The sequence below is a fragment of the Aythya ferina genome (assembly GCF_964211825.1).
Source record: "Aythya ferina genome assembly, chromosome: 20".
Lineage (NCBI taxonomy): Eukaryota > Metazoa > Chordata > Aves > Anseriformes > Anatidae > Aythya > Aythya ferina.
The window spans coordinates 11884847-11899698 of NC_140318.1; the positions used below are offsets into that span (position 1 = coordinate 11884847).

Genomic DNA, 14852 nt, shown 5'->3' on the forward strand with positions numbered 1-14852 from the left:
TTTTCTTTTCATATGGCCTGAGACAGATGTAAAGAGCAAGGTCTGAATGCTGCTGGTGGTAGGCCATTGTCCTGCACGGGGTGGTGGTGAACTGCTATCAAAAGCTCAGCTAAAATCCAGCTCTGATGACAGTGAGCTGTGTCACTGAAAAAAAGTCCTATAACCCACAGACAAACCACAGCCTTCTTGCCAGGCTACAGAAGTCTGAATTTCACCTCTGGCAGCCAGTAAAAGTATTAGTATCCTATGCCTGTCTGCTAGTACACTCCATCTCTAAATCTGTCACGGGCTCTTCAGTGGTAAAATCTATTGAGGCTGGAGCTGTGGTATTGGTTGTACCCCCAAGGATCTTTGTAGGTTACAGTGCAGTTATTAGGAAACAGATCTTTCGAAAAACAGCATGTTTTTGTGTTTGATCGACTCCCTTGTAGATAAAACCAACAAGCCTTGTCAAAACAATTTCAGCTTCTGTATGTTACAAGAGGCCTATCCCAAACAACATGGCCTGTCTATTCTGCATGTTCCCTATGACCTTCCAGGAGTGCATTTCTCTGGGGTGGCAAAAAGTCCCTGTCCTCACACTTCTCTCCTCCAGCCGAGGATAGCAAGGACCCACTGAGCTAGAGGGGAGGAGACAGATTGGCCTAGAAGTAACATCTCTGCAATCTAAGATATTTAGGTGTGTCTTGTCTTTCTCTTGCTGCTGTTACCTGCTTGTGATAGTGTTCAAGTGTTAGAAAACCCTGACATGAAAACAACTATCAATTATTAATGTCCAATAAATTGCATCTCCTGATCCCTCTTCAGCATGTTGCAGAATCAAGGCTTGCCTTTATAAACATGAAGTTTTGTTGATTCAACTGATTCTGGATACCCGATGGAGTGAGAGCTTTGTCTTCAGAAATCTCTAGGGAGTGTTATTGAACTATGCTATACCTTATTAGTCTTTAAGATTAGTGACATTGGTCTGAGGAGAACTTGAATCCCCAGGAGCATTGATGTTCTGTGGTGGTGTTTCATGGGGCTCTGTGATTGTGCTGGACGTCCTATTGCCTGTGCTCTGAGCATCCCTGGCACTGCCAACCCTTAAAAGAGCCTGCACAGATCCCCACAGGGCAGAAGAGACAAGATAATTTATGAAAAATATATTATGTCTTGCCACAATACAACATTTCTTTGTCTCTGCAGATCATCCTAGCTCTGCTGGTAACTTCAGGTCTTCCCCTGAATTCTCCTTACATGCATTGCCACTGCTGAAGTTTCCAAGGATCATTTTGTATTTTTCAGGTTTTGCTAAAATTTTGAACAAATTCCTACTTGGCAGAATGACTGTTGTTGTTAAAGTCTCATAGGTCAATGCGAAGCTTTGAAGCTTTGTGAATATTTCCTATTCACAACAATTCACAGACACAATAATAGACACATTATGCCAGTGCTTTATTGGATTTTTTTTTTATTCCATATTTCTATTTCTGTGGTCTTTAGAATTTCTGATACATTACTGAAGAGATTCCCAACCATATTTATCTCATGGCCACTTCCTCAGTCTTTAAAAGACGTTTAGATGTAGAGCTTAGTGATATGGTTTAGTGGAGGACTTATTAGTGTTAGGTCAGAGGTTGGACTTGGTGATCTTGGAGGTCTCCTCCAACCTAGGTGATTCTGTGAAAAGCTGTGCTATAACTGAAATCAGTACTCCTGGGTGTTAGCTTACTCTCCCACCTCTAGGCTTCCAGAGAAAGATGAAACTCTAAAGACCCTTAAAAAGTCAGACCCTTAAAAAGACAAAGACACCAGGAAGTCTGCATGGATGAACATGGTGGTCCTGGCCAAATTCAAACAGAAAAAAAGGAGGCATACAGAGAAAAGAAGCAAGGACAGGTAGTTTGGTAGGAATACAGAGAAATTATCTGATCAGCCAGGGATCAGATTAGGAAAGCCAAATCCCTTTTAGAATTAGATTTGGCCAGGGACATCAAGGGCAAGAAGAATGCCTTCTATAGGTACATCAAGGATAAAAGGAAGACTAGAGAAACTGTGGGCCCTCTCTGGAAGGAAACGGAGGTCACCAGGGATATGGAGAAGGCTGAGGTTAACATTTTTTATTCTAGCTACACAGACCAGGCCCCAGAAGGCAAAGGCAGGGACTGGGAGAATGAAGAACCACCCACTGTAGGAGTAGATCAGGTTCAAGACCAGCTAAGGAACCTAAAGGTGCACAAGTCCATGGAATCTGATAAGACATATCCACAGGTCCTGAGGGAACTGGCAAATGTAGTTGCTAAGTCATTACCCATCATATTTGAGAACTTGTGGCAGTCTGGTGAAGATCACACCGATTGAAAAAGAGGAAACATAACCCCCATTTTTAAAAATGAAAAAAGGAAGACCTGGGGAACTACAGGCCAGTCAGTCTCACCTCTATGCCAGGCAAGGTCATGGAGCAGATCCTTCTGGAAACTATGATAAGGAACATGGAAAATCAGGTGATTGCTGGCAGCCAACATGGCTTCACTAAGAGCAAATCATGCCTGACACATCTGTTGGCCTTCTATGATGGGGTTACAGAGTTGGTGGATAAGGGAAGAGCTACTGGTGTTGTCTGTTTGGACTTGTGCAAAGTATTTCATGCTGTCCCACTTGATATCTTTGTCTCCAAGTTGAAAAACCATGGATTTGATGGATGGACCACTTGATGGGTAAGGTATTAGCTAGATGGTTGCACTTCAAGAGTTGGGGTCAATGGTTCATTATCCAAGTGGAACAAGGTTATGAGTCATGTTCCTTAGGGATCAGTACTAGCATTGGTGCTGTTTAACATCTTTGTTGGTGACATGGACAGTGAAATCGAGGGCACCCTCTGCAAGTTTGCTGATGACACCAAGCTGTGTGGTGTGGTTGACATTCTGGAGGGAACGGATGTCATCCAGAGGGACCTGGACAGGCTTGAGACATGAGTCTGTGCGAACCTCATGAATTTCAACAACACCAAGTGCAAGGTCCTGCATGTGGTCCAGGGCAATCCCAAACGAAATACAGGCTTGGCTGGATTAAGAGCACCACTGAGGAGAAGGACCTGGGGAGTGCTGGTGGATGAGAAGCTCAACATGAGCCAGCAATGTGCACTTGCAGCCCAGAAAGCCAACCATATCAAAAGAAGCATGGTCAGCAGGGTGAGGGAGGGGATTCCCCCCCCCCCCTACTCTGGTCTTGTGAGACTCCTGGAGCACTGTGTTCAGCTCTGGGGCCCCCAGAACAGGAAGGACATGGAAGTATTATAACAAGTCCAGAGAAGGGCCATGAAAAAGATCAAGGGGCTGGAGCACCTCTCCTTTTGTTGATACATAGGTATCATTGATACCTATTGTATCATTGGTACAATAGAAGGAAGGGATGCCATCCAAAGTGATCTGGACAAGCTAAAGAAATGGGCCCTTGTGAACCTCATGAGGTTCAACAAGTGCAAGTGCAGGGTGCTGCACCTGGGTCGGGGCAATCCCATACATGAGTATAGACTGGCTGAAGAACTCGATGAGAGCAGCCCTGCAGAGAAGGACATGGTGGTCCTGGAGGACTGAAAGCTTGACTTGAGCCATCAGCACACGCTTGCAGCCCAGAAGGCCAACTGCATCCTGGGCTGCCTCAAAAGATGAGTGGCCAGAAGGTCAAGGGAGCTGATTGTCCCACTCTGCCCTTGTGAGGCCCCACTTAGAGTACTGCATCCAGGTCTGGAGCCACAAAGATGATCAAGGGGCTGGAGCATCTCTCCTACAAAGACAGACTGAGAAAGCTGGGGCTGTTCAGTCTACAGAAGAGAAGGCTCTGGAGGGACCTCATTTGTGGCCTTTCAGTACTTAAAGGGTACTTAAAAAAAGATGGAGAGCAACTTGTTACTCAATCAGATAATGGCAGAACAAGGTGGAATGGTTTTAAACTAAAATAGGGGAGATTTAGATTAGAGGTTAGAAAGAAATTTTTCACTCAGAGGGTGGTGAGGCACTGGAACAGGTTGCCAAGAGAAGTTGTGGATGCCCTATCTCTGAAGGTGTTCAAAACCAGGTCAGATGATGCCCTGAGCAACCTGATGTAGTGGGTGGCATCCCTGCCTATGGCAGGGGGCTTGGAACCAGATGATCTTTGATGTCCCTTCCAACCCAGGCCATTTCATGATTCCTACGAAGACAGGCTGAGGGAGTTGGGGTTGTTCAACCTGGAGAAAAGAAGACCTTACGGAGACCTTATAGCAGCCTTCCAGTGCCTAAACAGGGCCTACAGGAAAGCTGGGGAGGGACTCTTTGTCAGGGAATGCAGTGCTGAGGCGATCGGCTCCGGGGCACACACGTTCTGCAGTGGAGCAGGGGATTGAGACAGGCAGGGCTTTTTTTTTTTTTGGCACTGAGGCCACTCGAAGCATCCGAGGGGGCCGCCAGGACCTGGCAGCCCTTGCAAGGGAGGCTGGCGAGGCCTAGGCGGAGCCAGCAGCACCCCCTCCCTGGCTGTTCAAAAGCAGCCCCTAGGCAGCGTGAGCAACCAGGAGCGCGGCAAACAGGGCGGGCAAAAAGGGCGTGGTGCATCAGAAGGGAGTGGCGCGGCAGTTAGTGTGGCAGTTTGCGCAGGCAGGGTGAGCAGGTAGGGCCCTTTGCCGCTCTCTTGCAGCAGTCTTTCCCTTCGGTACTGATACTGGTAGCCTGCTTGTGAGAAACCCGGCAGAAAACCATGGCCTCCGCATCTCTTGCGGCCTCTCCAGCTGCAGTCACCGATGTGGCTACTCAGATGGAGGGCTCAGGGAAACACACTGCCGTTCAGGTCTTGGGCTGCAGGGTGCGCCCGAGTCTTCTGTCCGTATCCGACAGCAGCAGTGCGGGGTATGCCTGTGGGAGGTGTGCCCAGGTTGAAGAGCTGCTCAAACAGGTAGCGGAGCTTTGGGAGGAGGTGAGCAGGCTCCCGAGCATCAGGGAGTCAGAGAGGGAAATTGACTGGTGAAGGTGTATGCTACCTTCTCTGAGACAGACTCATGTGACGCACGGAAAAGACTCTTCAACCATAGGGTTGTAAAGTAGGTATACTTTATTGCAGTGCACCGGGTGCACCGGGAATAGCTTCCCTCAAAAAGTGTGCACCTGCCCGGTCGTCTCTCGCAATTTTGTACACGAATACTGTTACATATTACATGAGCTCTAATACATATTAATTAATTTCCCCCAAAAGGGGGACCTCTTCCAAGTACTCATTTCCATACTCCCCGCCCTTCCGGTTGCACCTGCGCAATGTAGCCTGGTGGTCATGGGCAGGGGTCTTTCAGGATGAAGGCAACGAGGAAGAGGAGATTAAACTCTCTTTACCTTTGTGGACTTTGACCTTGTGTTGGACAATTTAGGCTTTTTTTCTTATCTTTGCCTTGTTTCCTGCCAACAAGTTGTTCATTCTTTCTTAACAAGATGTTCATTCTTCCCTCATCCATTAGCCTTGAATGATATCTTCTTTTTACATCTGCTTCTCATCTACATCCCTATAATTAGGATATTTTTAGGTTCTCATCCACATCCCCAATACTTAAGATATTTTACCGTATATGTAATGTAGCTAGATACTAATTCAGATAGTTTTTTTTTAACATCTTCCCCATCTCACATGAGCCTGCTGCAGCACAGGTGCCTCCTGCTGTGCAGAAGACAAAAGTCCCCTCATCCCACCAGGCAGTAAAAGTGGACCTAGGCCATGGTGGGAAGGGAATGGAGGCAGGTTCCTGTTCGGGTGGTAGGAGGGCCCTGTCCCTGCCCACCTCACCTTCCCATCTACCCTTATGTAACAGGTACAAGGCTCTAGTCAGCCATAGTCAGAACAATGAAGTAGACGAAAGCCCGTCCCAGTTGGAGAGGGTGCCTAAGGCAAGGCAACCTACCCCCCACATTGCTACATTATCTGTCAAGAAAGACAGAAGGGTTATTGTCATGGAGGACTCCCTTTTGAAAGGGACAGAGGGCCTGATATGCCGACCGGACCCAACCGACAGTGAAGTCTGTTGTCTCCCCGGGGCTCGGGTGAGAGACTTAGCTAAGAAAGTCAAGCACCTGTTACGGCCCACCGACTACTACCCGCTACTGGTCTTTCAGGCTGGTAATGACGAGGTGGCAATGAGAGCGAGGAGGGTCTGAGAGCAATCAAAAGGGACTTTAGGGCTTTGGGGTGACTACTTAAAGGATCAGGGGCACAGGTTGTTTTCCTCTGTCCTTCCAACGGGGGGATTGATGTTGACAAGCAGGCTCACCACATTGACATGTGGCTTCAGGACTGGTGCAACCGACAGAACTTTGAGTTTTTCGATCATGGGAAGGTCTATGTGACGCCAGGCCTGCTGTCACCAGTTGGGATGCACCTCTCAGAGAGGGGTAAGGATTTTGGCTCAGGAGTTGGCAGGGCTGATAGATAGGGCTTTAAACTAGAGTTGAAGGGGAAAGGAGATAAAACCAGGCATGCCGGTGATGAGCTAAGGGATGGTGCGCTAGAATCAGAGGGACTGTGTACCAGAGAGGTCCTTCAGTCGGCTCCACAAGGTTCTGTGTATAGGGAAGCGCATTTGAAGTGCTTCTACACAAATGCACGCAGTATGAGTGTTGAAGAATGGCTCAAAGAGCAAGGGAACGGGTCCCTAGAGGAATTGTACAAGCAAGGCAAAGAAAATACAGAGTTTATAGCCATGGAGTAGGCCGGATGAGAAGCATTCTTGTGAAATATGCAAGGAGCAATCTGTCCTTGAGAGAGAGATAAACAGGTGGATCTGAGGCCTGGGAAGATAAGGAAGTAGCTTATGCGCTGTAACTGCAAGTAGGAGAAACAGTATTTTTTGCAACACTTCTAGGCTTAGCCAATAGAATAGTGACCACTAGGCATAATTATCGCTGTGTGTATAAATATACGGATATCTGCACAATAAAGTTGAAGCTTGTATTACCACTCATATTAAGTTGATCACTTGCTTCCCCGCGCTGAACTCGGTGGGTCTTTATTCCACATATGAGGAATAAAATGGAGGAGCTAGAAGTCTTGGCCCAGTCCCACAGCTGCGACATCATCGGCATAAGCAAAACCTGGTGTGCTGAGTCCTGTGGCTGGTGTGCTGCAATAGACGGTTACAGGCTCTTCAGGAGGGACAGGCAGGGTAGGTGAGGTGGCGGGGTGGCGATGTATGTGAAGCATGGGCTAGACTGCATGGAACTTCAAGTTGGGGATGGCAAAGTTGAGAGCCTCTGGGTAAGGATTAAGGGATGAACAAATAAAGGGGATTTTGTTGTGGGAATCTATTACAGACCTCCCAGCCAGGACGACAACACTGATGAATTATTTGCAGAACTAAGAGATGCCTCGAGATCAACTCCCCTTGTCCTTATGGGAGATTTCAACTTGCCAGACGTCAACTGAGATCACCACATGGCCGACACGAGCAAGGCCAGGATGTTCATAAAGCACCTAGATGATAACTTCTTGGTGCAGGTGCTAAGGCCAACTAGGAAAGGTGCCCTCCTTGATCTGTTGCTGGAAAGCAGAGAGGGTCTTGTGGGAGATGTGGCAACTGGCGGCCATCTTGGTCATAGTGACCATGAAGTGGTTGAGTTTAGAATTTATGGTGACAGAAAGAAAACTGCCACCAAAACTTCAGCCCTGGATATGGGGAAAGCAGACTAGGCTGTTCAGGGAACTAGTCAGCAAGGTCCCCTGAGAAGCTGCTTTTGAAGTCATTGGCGTCCATCAGTGCTGGTCAATCTTAAAGCACTGCCTCCTAAAAGCACAAGATCAGGCGATTCCAAAATATTGGAAGGCAGGCAGGCGGGGCAGAAGGCCGGCCTGGCTGACCAGGCATCTACTGGAGCTTAGACAGAAAAAGAAAGTGTACAGCTGCTGGAAGGAGGGTCAGGCGATGAGGAAGGAATATGCTGTTCATGTTTGTAGGGAGAAAATTTGTGGGGCCAAAGCCCAACAAGAGTTGAAGCTGGCCAAGTCTGTGAGAGACAATAAAAAAGTTTTTTTAGATATGTTAACAGAAAAAGGAGAAACAAAGAAAACTTAGGTCTGCTACTTGACGGGGAAGATCTCCTCACCGACAATGACATAGGCAAAGCAGAGAAGTTTAATGCCTTCTTCACCTCTGTCTTCAATGCTGCTGATGGGCTTTGGGACCCTGGGTGCCCTGAGCGGGAGGACCATGATGGTGGGAATGACAAACTCGCAACCAACCCTGAATGTGTGCAGGATTTGCTGCTCCACCTGGATCCATACAAGCCCATGGGTCCAGATGGGATCCATCCCAGGGTGCTTAAAGAGCTGGCTGATGTCATTGTGGGACCTCTCTCAATTATTTTTCAATGATCTTGGGAATCTGGAGAGGTCCCAGTAGACTGGAAGCTGGCAAATGTTGTGCCATATTTTAAGAAGGGTAAGAAAGAAGACCCTAGCAATTACAGGCCTGTCAGTCTCATGTCAGTGCCTGGTAAAATTATGGAGAAGATGATTCTTGAAGTTATTGAGGCACACCCAGGCGACAATGCAGTCATTGGTCCCAACCAACATGGGTTCATGAGGGCTAGGTCCTGCCTAACAAATTTGCTTTCCTTTTATGAAGGAAAGGGAAACCAGCTGATGTGATCTTTTTGGACTTCAGCAATGTTTTTGGCATGGTTTCCCATAGGATCCTACTGGACAAAATGTCTAGCATGCAACTTAACAAAAACATCATACGATGGGTGAGCAATTGGCTGATGGGCACGGCTCAAAGAGTTGTGGTTAATGGGGCCAAATCTGACTGGCGGATGGTCACTAGTGGGGTCCCTCAAGGCTCCATTTTTCCTGGACTGTGTAGAAGACAGCTTCCTGATTCAGCTGGTGAGTGAGTATACAAGAGGGGGTGCCCTGCCAGACCTGCTGTTCACAAACAGAGAAGGACTGGTGGGAGATGTGGTGGTAGGGAGTTGTTTTGGGCAGAGTGACCATGACATGGTAGAGTTCTTTATTCTTGGGGAGTCAGCGAAACTGCTACGTTGTACTTCCAGAGGGCAGACTTTGAACAATTCAGGACACTAGCAGGGAGGGTCACGTGGGAGTCAGTCCAGAAGGGCAAAGAGGTCCAGGAAGGATGGATGCTCCTCAAGAAGGAAGTCTTCAAGGTACAGGAGCAGACTGTCTGTGTGTGCCATAAGATTAGCCGGCAGGGAAGACCAGCATGGCTGAACAGGGAACATTTGCTGAGTCTCTGGGGAAAAATAGAGTTTATGTCCAGTGGAAGAAGGAATAGGCAACTCAGGAAGAATACAAGGACGTCACCAGAATATGCAGAGAGAAAATCAGAAAGGCCCAGTACAAACTCAACCTGGCCACTATGGTTAAGGATAAAAAAAAAAAAAAAAAAAGGTTTCACAAATGTATTTATGATAAGAAGAGGGCCAAGGAGAATCTCTGTCCTTTACTGGACATAGAGGGGAACATGACTACTGAGCATAAGGAAAAGGCCAAGGTTCTTAATGACTTCTTCGCATCTGTCTTTAATAGTCAGACCACTTATCCTCGGGTACTCAGCCTCCCAACCTGGAAGTCTGGGATGGGTAGTAGAATAAACACCCCACAATCCAGGTGGAAACATTTAGAGACCTGCTACTCCACAAGGACTGTCACAAGTCCAGGGGGCCAGACAGGATACACCTGAGGGTGCTGAGGGAGCTGGCGGATGTGATTGCTGGGCCACTTTCCATCATCTTTCAATGGTCATGGTCAACTGGAGAAGTCCCACTGGAGACTTGCTAATGTGACACCCATCTAAAAGAAGGGTTGTAAGGAGGACCCTGGGAACTACAGTACTGTCAGCCTGAACTTGGTGTCAGGAAAGGTGATGAACAGGTCATCGTGAATGCAATCAGGCAATGTATGCAGGACAACCAGGTGATCAGGCCCAGCCAGCTTGGGTTCATGAAAGGCAAGTCCTGTCTGACCAACCTCATCTCCTTCTATGACCAGATAACCTGCCTGGTGGATGAGGGAAAGCGTGTTGACATAGTCTACCTAGACTTCAGCAAGGTCTTTCACATGGTCTCCCAGTGTATTCTTCTGGAGAAGCTGGAAGCCCATGTCTTGGACAGGTACACTCTTTGCTGGGTTAAAACCTGGCTGGATGGCTTGGCCAAGAGAGTGGTGAATAGAGTGAAATACAGCCGGCAACTGGTCATGACTGGTGTTCCCCAAGGGTCTCTGTTGGGGCCCATCTTTTTTAATATCTTTATTGCTGATTTGAATGAGGGAATTGAGTGTGTAATAAATATTGTATAATAAGTTTGTTAATCAAACTGGTGGGAAAGCTTGTGGGGGCTGTGACAACCCCGTACAGCTGGAAAGTTTCCAGCTGACCATCCTGATAAGAACCTGTAATAAATCTTGGGGAAGCTTGTGGGGGCTGTGACAATCCTATATAGCTGGAAAGTTTCCAGCTGACTATCCTGATAAGAACATGTGTAGAACATGTATAGTGCTTGCTCAGCAAGATCACAACCCCCAACACAGAGGAAGACTAAGGCCTTCATCCTCACGACCACCAGGAGGTCCGAGACGACCCCCTAGCAACAGTACGCGCAACCGCAGGACATACCAGGATATGCCACATACACCTGGAACAACCAAGCTATAAAACGGGGACTCTGGCGGGGGTGAGGTGCACGCCGTTGGTGGAGCGGAGACTCCCCGGCCACCCAGTGCTGTTTTGCCTGCTTGAATGCTTGCTTAATAAATTTAGCTCTGATAAAGATTATTCTGAGTGGTTTTGGTTCCAACCTTGTTACAGAGTGCACCCTCAGTAAGTCTGCAGATGACATGAAGTTGGGGGGTAGCATCGATCTACCAGAGGGCAGGAAGGCTCTTTAGAGAGACCTAGACAGGATGGGTCCTTCCCTGCTCCCGTGGGATGCATCTTTGCTCACCACCCAGACTATGGGAGCAGAATTTTCTGAGGGAACTGTCCCAGCAGCCAAGACTTGCTGCTCAGCAGACCACAGAATTTTCACCAGTTGCTGCCCCCCCACACAGCCGCAAGACAGCCCTGGGCGCATGCCGCACCCCCCAATCACGCCACCATCCGCCTTGCTGCCCCCAGCCGCCCGGCGTCCAGCATCAGGGGCAGAGGCACCACCACCGCGTGCTCTGGTCGGGAGCAGCACAGAGAGGGCAAGGCAAGAAGCTACACTGTGATTGGTGAGAATCCCTGCCACCACAGAATGAGGGTGCTGAGGATTGGCCGGTACCCTTCCTCCTTTCCTCAGCAGGAGAGCAGTGAGAGCCTTTCTGATTGGCTGCTGCTTTCCACACCTTGCAGTAAGCCTCTTCCTAGTGGCTGCCCACCGTTGAGCTCGTGCGGCAGCGGCCTGGGCGAGCGGCATCCGTGGGCTCCCCGTCAGGGCTCCGGAAGGTGGGGGAGCGCGAGGGGCAGCACTGGGTGGGGATGATGGTGGAGGCAAAGGCAGGCACCGTGGCCGTGGTCAGGCCTAGGTTAAAGCCCGTGGTGATATCCTGGGACTGTGACTTCTCATGATTTGTGAGTAGTAGCAGGCTTCACAGATTTTATGACATCATTGGTGTGTATTTCCTTATGAGCACTGGTGACATCACTAGACCTGCCCCAAATAGCCACATTGTGATCAGTGACATAGTGAGTGCTAATTGCTAATTAGTACTAATTATCAGGATTTGTGCTATAGTAGTGAAGGAATCAGTGCCCATAGTATAGTAGCAACAGTGACATCACCACTGTTTTTGCCATCATGCTCATTACATGTAAGTCACATTGCAAACAACTGTGACAGAATGATGCTTTGCTGGTCGTTCAGTGTTTTCTGATTTCAGGGCCTTAACGCAGGCAACAGTGATGTTAAGGGTGTAAGTGACATTATACCAAAAAATATCAGAGATAGTATCAGAAACTAGGTCAAAGTCATCACTAACAACAACGTTTTTGCCACTGATGAAGTCACTGCTGTCTGTGCCACCAGAACTTTGGAGCAATAGTGTCATCAGCTTTCACAGCGACACAAAGGACAGGACGTTGAGGTCCCACCAGCAGTTGGGGCACCCTTTCCATCTCCTCAGGGCTGGGGACAGAGTTAGTCCTGCTGAAACTGTGTGGGAACACCTCAGCCCCAGTGCAAGGACAGCTGTGACCCTGCTGGTGGTTTGGAAGCACCCTGGGGAGTTTGGGGCTGCAGCTTTTCCTGGGACTGTGACAGCAATGGCCCTGACAGTAGAACTGGAGATGTATTATCCCTGTTCCTGGTTGGGGATGGTGCTGGCCCTGCAAGGGGTAGGGCTGGGGGCACCTACCTTCCTGACTGTCCTTACAGCCCTGCTCCTGTCGCAGACCACGTGGCTTGAAACCAAGATCTGTGTGTGGTGAGTATGGCCTCAAGCCTGTTCTGAAATATTCGTAGTGGATCTGCTTTCCCCTACTGTCCCCAGCCATTCCCATGTCTCCCATTCTCAACTGTCCACATTTGTGCCTATATCTTTTCTCCTTTCTGCCCCTTTTTCTTCCTCCCAGAAGTCTGAGAAGGCACACCTGGGCCCGTGAGTTCTCAATGGCCTAGCTGTGTCTGCTTACCCCCATCTGTCCTCTGCCCTCCTGCCCTTTCCCACCCCCCAGTCCCACTGTCCCCATCTGTCCCCATGTCTCTTGTCATCATTACTCCCTTCCCCCTCCACATCCCTGCAGGACAAACCTGGATGTGGTGGCCATGGAGAGACTTGAGGCAGCTCCAACCCTGCAGGATCGGCATGTGTGAGTGAGGGGATGGGGGTGCTTGGAGAGGCCTTGGACACTTGAGTCACCCTGAAACACTTCTGGACTACCTTGGGTCACTGGGGATGCCAGGGGAAAAACACCTGGGGGACTCAAATACCAAGACACCAGCAGGGAACCCTGGAGACACTGTAGAACAATTCTGAGGCATCTGAGACCCCTGAAGACACTCTGGTGACATACTGGGACATTATGGGGGCTCCAGGCATGATTGGGAAAAACCCAGAACATCCTAGGCAACAGATAGGACACTCTAGGCACCAATGGGACACTTGAATAATGCCTCTGGGGACCTCCAAAAAATCCTGGGACACCCTGGAGACCAGTAGGACACTCAGAGACCTCACCTCATGGACTCCCAGGGATACCACTGGTATACCACCATTCACCTCCTACCCCTTCCGGATTCCTTTAGTCTCCCTATCATCCCTGCAGTATCCCATTTCCCTTCATTGACCCCAGTGTCCTTGTCCCATCCAGGACATCCTAGAATCCAGTCCTGGGTGCATATGTCCCCTCCCAGGATGTCCCCATGTCTCCTACTGGTATCCTTGTTCCCCCTAGCAGCCCTCTAGGTGTTCATGTCTTTTCCATGCCCCGTTACCATGGCTTCCTCCTTAGGTCCCCTCAAGGTGTCCCAGTATGCCCCTGTTCCTCTCCCTGCAAGTGCCTACATTGTGTTTCTGAAGGATATTCTGGTCCCTTTTATTTTCCCTACTATGTCTTCCCAGGTTGTCCCTTTCATATCCCTCAAACTCTCCCTGTCCCCCTAGGATGTCCCATTTATATCCCCCTGAGGTGTGCCTGTTCCTACAGTGTTCTGACAGACGTTCTGCCAGGGCCCCCTGTCATTCAGGATGCCTACAAAGGGGCCCTGAAACTGGGCCAGGAGCTAAACCTGACCCCAGGGCCACTCTCAGCCCTGTTGGGCATTGTGCGTCAAACCATCATCATGTGCACAGGTATGTGCAGGGCTAGGAGAGGATGGGAGGACACAGCACAGCAAAGGTCTTACCACTGACTCTCCCAATCCCAGAGACACCCTTACTGGATGTGGAGGAGTGCTACACCTACCTCAGTGAGCTGCTGCTGCACCATGCTGTGCATGTGAGTCTTCACATGCCCCTCACAGCTTTATTGGCACCCATACATTCCTTGCCCCATTCTTGCACACTTGTTAGGACTTGAATACTCCCTGTGCACTCTCCATATGCTTTTCAGCATCCACACAACAACCTAAATACACCCCACATGGTTATTGGCACTTACATACTCTATCCATGCTTATTGCATGATCCTTATGTACTCCTTCCACACTTAGAGAGGCCCTGTGCTCATAGCATGCTTTCCACACACTGGTGTCCCCATGGCATGCTTAGTGGTGCGCTTTCCCCATGTACTTGTCTGAACTTGCAGCTTGCACACTCCCACATGCTTCCTTCAGGTTTACCAGAATTTGCACATTCCTTGTGCTCTGAACCCTCAGATTCCCAACATGCTTGTTGCATGCTTCTCTCTCCTCCTCTCTCCTCCCCTTGTACGCTCCATGCATACTTCCCAGCCCCTGGCTTTCTTTTGCCTGCTTCTGCCATGGTGCCATCACTGTAGTGCCCTCCGGTCAGTGCAGCTGTATTTGGACTGACCCAGGTTGCCCACATCGCAGCCCATCTCCTCGAAACAGTCCTTCGGCATGCCAGGCTCTATGGCTACATCCTCACACCCCAGGTGAGCTTGGCACTGTTGGAAGTATGCAATGGGGGCAGTACCTGCCCTGACCTCACTCCATGTCTTGTGTCCCTGCCCACAGACCTGCCTTGACCTGACTCTGGTTTATGTGGGGAGCCCTGAGCATGGCCAAGAGGTAGAGGTGTCCACTGCCCTCCTCCAGGAGGAAGGAGAGATCCCTGGGAATCCCAACAAAGGTGGAATCTTCCTAACTGGGAGGTTATGGGGAAAATGCTGGGAATTCAGGGGGCTGGAGCAAGATAGGGCAATGAAAGGGACCATAGGGTAAGTGTGGGTGCACCCT

The 14852-nt window shown here is 49.3% G+C and overlaps 1 protein-coding gene across 1 annotated transcript in view; it reads left to right on the forward strand.

Annotated features, from left to right (window-relative positions):
• Positions 1-14852, forward strand: part of LOC311421985 (dual specificity testis-specific protein kinase 2-like) — an 86759-nt gene that overhangs the window by 63238 nt on the left and 8669 nt on the right. The window contains exons 12-15 of the mRNA XM_084494574.1: positions 12369-12417; positions 12737-12802; positions 14487-14548; positions 14631-14745. Coding sequence (XP_084350700.1) covers positions 12369-12417; positions 12737-12802; positions 14487-14548; positions 14631-14745 — 292 coding nt within the window. The remainder of the gene's footprint in view (positions 1-12368; positions 12418-12736; positions 12803-14486; positions 14549-14630; positions 14746-14852) is intronic.